The sequence below is a fragment of the Lactuca saligna genome, chromosome 3, assembly GCF_052625555.1.
Source record: "Lactuca saligna cultivar CGN05327 chromosome 3, ASM5262555v1, whole genome shotgun sequence".
Classification (NCBI taxonomy): domain Eukaryota; kingdom Viridiplantae; phylum Streptophyta; class Magnoliopsida; order Asterales; family Asteraceae; genus Lactuca; species Lactuca saligna.
In genome coordinates this window covers 50214845-50220030 of record NC_136419.1, presented here as the reverse complement: position 1 = coordinate 50220030, position 5186 = coordinate 50214845, and the positions used below count along the sequence as shown (strand labels likewise).

The following is a 5186-nucleotide window of genomic DNA, read 5'->3' as shown; positions in this document are numbered from 1 at the left end:
TGTGCTTATAATCTTTGTTTAAGAACTCTGTGAATAAAGAATATTCCCCTTTTGTCTGTGGATGTAGGTCACCTTGACCGAACCACGTAATACTATGTCTTTGTGTGCTTCTAGTTTCATGAGTTACCCACATTACTTCCTAACAAGGGTCATCAAAACTTCATCAGATTTGTTCTGAGTCTCGACAAGTATTGTATGTTTCACTAACATATACTAGTTGCCGGTAATATGAATAATATTGGACCATATGTTCTTAATAACAAAATGCAACTGAATCATTCAACCAAATTTTTTATTTTAAAATAAAACTAATTATCTCAAAATTATTTCCTAACGTATAATAATTCAACTATATGTTTCAAAACATGACACATCATGTTCAAAATCAGAGTAAAATCATGCCCACGGAAGTCACCAAAAACATATCCATGGATGTGGTACAGTCAGGTCGTATCTTCCCCTTGCTACCAGAATAACCTGAAAATATTTAAATTCAATGAGATGCACAAAGCTTAGTGATTCCCAAGATATTGCATACCCTTGTGAGTGCTATGATCCAATCATAGTCTTACATTGACTTACGTTGCTACAATCCAATTATAGTCTTGCATGTTATGGTCCAACCATAGTCTTAACTGCTATAGTCCAACTATAACTTTTCATTCAACTATTATTTTCCAACTATAGTCTTTCATACAACTGTTATGATCCTATATATATATATATATATATATATATATATATATATATATATATATATATATATATATATATATATATATATATACTATTGTTATGATCAACCATAGTCTTTCATACAATTGTTATGGACCAACCATAATTTTTCATATAGATGTCACGAAGACAACCTATCAATCCAAGACATCTAATGTCACACATAGTATCGTCAAAAAACTCGCATAATGCTAACAACCATAGCCTCCCAATCACAACTCCTCGAGTTAGCTAACATGAACTACCAAAACCAAAAAGAGGTCCAACCTCAATATACAACTCAAAACCATTAATGTTTAACCAAAAATCAAATGTGTCAAAAAAAGTCAACGGTCAACGCACCGTGACCCAACCCCTAGTCGTGTCGCAATCACTAGGTGACAAAGTAGTCACGAAGCCCATTCAACTTATGTGTCACGGCCTATCTTTAGTCACGCCACGATTTTTCAGTCAGGTTCCAAACTTTACATTAAGTACTTAACCCTTAAGACAAGGGTTCTAACATTACAGAAATAAAGAAATATGGTCATAATGGATAAAGTTTCCATCTTTATCCATTTGCATGTCTCAAACACCATTAACTCTAAATCTATCAAAATGGGACCAAAATGGAACCAAATCCTTGCATAGCACAAAAGGGAAGACAAAGATCATTTCTTAGCACTATAATGGGTCTAGAAGACTCCAAAACACTACCTTTGGACATGAATTTTTCCAAACTCCGCTTAATCATCATGAAAGGACCCAAAACAAGCTTGAAATCTTGTTTCTGCTAATCAAAATGCAAAAATCTCTTAAATACTTACAAATGTCTATAATGTGCTTCAAGGGCTTAAATGCTTTTAGATCTAGCTTCTTGACACCAACTCTTTGCTTCCTCACCAAGGATTACCAAAATGCACCAAAAAAACTCAAGAACACAAGGAGAAGAAAATAGGAGGCTATGGTTTCGCTAAGAGGATGGAGGTTAGGATAAGAGCGCACCCTGGATGTTAGCATACTTTAAATAGGGTCGAAATCCCAAAATTAGGGTTCTGTGCAAAAATTAGGGTTATACAGGTTGACATGTATATGGCTAATTCAAGTTAGGGTCAAAGGATGACACAAATATTTATATAGGTTGTGTCCGGGTTAAATTTCTATGAGTCGTCAACTTATACATGACACAATTGTCACCCTTACTTTATACTATGTTATATTTTGAACTTGTCCATAAGCGAGCTATAAATCAAAATAGAAGTCATCAAAGAGTTCAAATATGTCTTAATTCATCCATGTCACTTCACCCTGAAACCCATTTCGTCAAGCACCTCATCCAAATAGTCTTACGATGCTTAATCATATGACTCCTCAAAATCCACCTTAAAATGCATCATCTTTCTTGTAAGTTTTTTATACCCACCCATCCGAACCTAGGGATTTATCAGTTCTATAAACCCACACAACTTTCTTAATCTCCTCTCATGTAAAAAGGTGAATCATGAAAAGAACGTTTTTTTATGGTAATTCTCTTGAACATTTTGTATTCAAGAGTTGGCTAAATGGTCCTAATATTATATACCTATACTCATTATAAATATGGAATTATTTCTTCATTCTACTAGGATCTATAACCCACCCACCATCAACCATTATACCTCCAATAGCAATTTGTCTTCTCTTTTGATCGAACGACTCCGTGAAAATACTTAGAATTCACATCTGAACAATTGACCTTAGCCTTTTGAGCCAAGTAAAAACTCTCAACATGATCAAATATCCCCCAGTTCTTTCATCACATTAATAGCATAAGAAATTAAGAATATGTAAACCAAAAATATTTTAATTTCAGGAAAACTGCACTAAACAATATGAATTCGAATTACTAGCTGTGCAGTTCAAATCATTAACAACAAAAAAGAGGAGTAACAAAAGATAAAAAGGATTATTACCAAAACAAGACATTAAATTAATCCAGTCAAACTCAAAGGCATTGTTTTGAGTTTTGACATGGGGACATGACATTAAACATGTTGATGATTACATTTAAACCAACATTGGGTTAATTTAGGTAAAATTTAACAACAACTATATACACCATATCATATATAATATCATCTCATATCATATATTAAATAGCATCAGATGCCTTTACTACTTACTTACAGAATACAACACCTTAGCACTAGTCCCTTTGGGTCCACCCTCCCCTCATCATTTCCTGCAACAACACCATTTTTATAAGTATCATCACCTTATTAAATGTATTCCTTGTAAATTTACAATAATTATTTTAAATGATGCAGTTTTTTGTTATTTTTATAAATTTCAGCTGAAGCATTCCATTTGTTTATAATGGATAATGATGTTTGTCAAGATAAAGTACTCTATACATAACACACAAGGTTTATTCATTCAGAACGAGACTAAATGACCATTTTACCCTCGCAATTGAAATAACAAGTTTCAGAATACACACACCTTCAGGAGGCTGAGTGAGTTTTCTGTTCTGTGGGGAGGTCATTTCTTTCTTGAGTTGAGTCAAAATATCCTCCATTGTGTAATCTCTTTGCCAATCAGAAAGCATTGGAAAAAGAGAAGGTTCCACCTGACAAAATTTTACACCATTCTCATATTATTTAATTTAAAAATAATAATAAAAAAAAAAACATATCGAGTCAATTGTCATATATAAAACTAAAAATAAATAGTACACACCACACCAGTCTCCTGATTGACACAGCTCATGTTTATTCGCGATTGAAATTTGACACTTGGTGGTTTTTCTGGATACTCATGGCAACAAAATAGTTTAAGTTGATAGATGCGCCCTTCATGAACAGTCTGAGATATGTAATCAATGAGATTTAGATAAGATTTATATGGTGATAATATCAAGTTAAATTTATATAACAGAAAAATAAAAGGGAATTGAGAAAGATTACATGAGAAGGACCAATGATGGTTCCAGTCCATGATTGCATGTAGACATCATCGGCATCATCCATTCCATAGCTGACAGTTCCATCACCAATTCCCTTCTCTCCTCTTTCAAGCTCTTCTAGTAATCTAAAGCTCCTAGGAACTGAATTCAACACAAATCATTATGAATAGTTAAAGAAACACATGACAGTTTATATAAGAAATAACTACTCAATTAGAACATGTATCAACAACATGTATATGCTCCAATTTCATGATCACTTAATTAGAATCCATTCTGTAAAAGAAAAGAAAAAAAATAATCTGTTGCAGTATGATAATCATGTTTTGTTTATGATGATTGATGAATGAGCAAACATTCCTCTACCTAAACCTCTATTGGATTTTGGAACTATTGTTTTTGAGTTTTTGCCTAATTGCAGACAATAACACAATAACAGTACCCCTGTGCCATAAGAATGGGTAAGAGCCTGAATATGTTTGAGCATTTACCCAATTACCTTCTTCACAATCAGTACAAAATTGGTCATTCGTGGAAACTATAGTGTTTTTAGCATCTTCCCCTGCAACAGTGGTTATTTTGCAGCAAAAACACAAGTATGTTCGTTGAAATTTCAATTACTGGTTTCATTAAGAGAACTCCAAACTGGAAGATGGAGAATTAGTCTAGCAACAACGTTTATACACTAGAACAAGCATATAGATAATTATAAGATATATATAGCTTGAATCCACCGATTAATCGCAAAAATTATATGAATCTGCAGCTAAATACTTAAGTGATAGCCCTGTCATTCACTAATTCAACAAATCCGAACAAATTTAAGAACCTAAAATCTTCAAAACCAAGGGATTAAACAACTTTAAAGTAAATACCTCCGCGTGAGATCAAGTAAACAACAAATTACGAATTTGCAGAATCATAGCGGAAGATTACAAGTCATTAGAAACATACCGATGACCGTTGATACCTCCGACGCCATCTCTTGCTGCATTCTATGGCCACGCTCCTAGGGTTTCTGTCTCCGAGCTTATTAACACAGCAAGTCTATCAAGGACTGGTCATAGAAACTCTCTGAAAAATGTCTTTGCAACGGTTTTCATTTGTCCATTGAGAAGCTTTGTGGTTTCTTAGCGAGCAAGTGTACAAGTTTTTATGCATACTTTGATGCGTCCATGGTCTGGAAGAAGTAGGAAATGGATTGGTAATAGGCATTCTTAATTTGTAGTCCCTAAGGTATTTAAGGTTAACAAATATGGTCCTTGAAGTTTGTAGGTGAAATTGTAAAGGACATTCAATAGGTGTGACTTGTTAAGAAAATGTGGCAAATATGCCAATATGGCCCTTACCCTTTGCTTTATTAAGTGATTTGATTTTGATGCTTAAATATCTACATTAGATGCCTAAAAACTTTTCATCAAATAAAAGTTAAGAACAATTTATAGACCCACAATAAATCTCATAAATATCTTAAAGGAAAAGTTATTTAGTAACTAGATCGAAACTTGCAAATGAAACTTTTCATAAA

The 5186-nt window shown here is 33.3% G+C and overlaps 1 protein-coding gene across 1 annotated transcript; it reads right to left on the bottom strand.

Moving 5' to 3' along the window:
- Positions 1-2659: 2659 nt before the first annotated feature.
- Positions 2660-4767, bottom strand: LOC145036502 (ubiquitin-conjugating enzyme E2 variant 1B-like). Its single transcript, XM_078984962.1, has 5 exons — positions 4613-4767; positions 3660-3799; positions 3433-3558; positions 3196-3322; positions 2660-2935 (listed from the first exon to the last, which is right to left on the bottom strand). Exons 1-5 carry the CDS (start codon positions 4650-4652, stop codon positions 2877-2879), a joined length of 492 nt encoding a protein of 163 aa, XP_078841088.1. The 5' UTR covers positions 4653-4767; the 3' UTR covers positions 2660-2876.
- Positions 4768-5186: the final 419 nt, after the last annotated feature.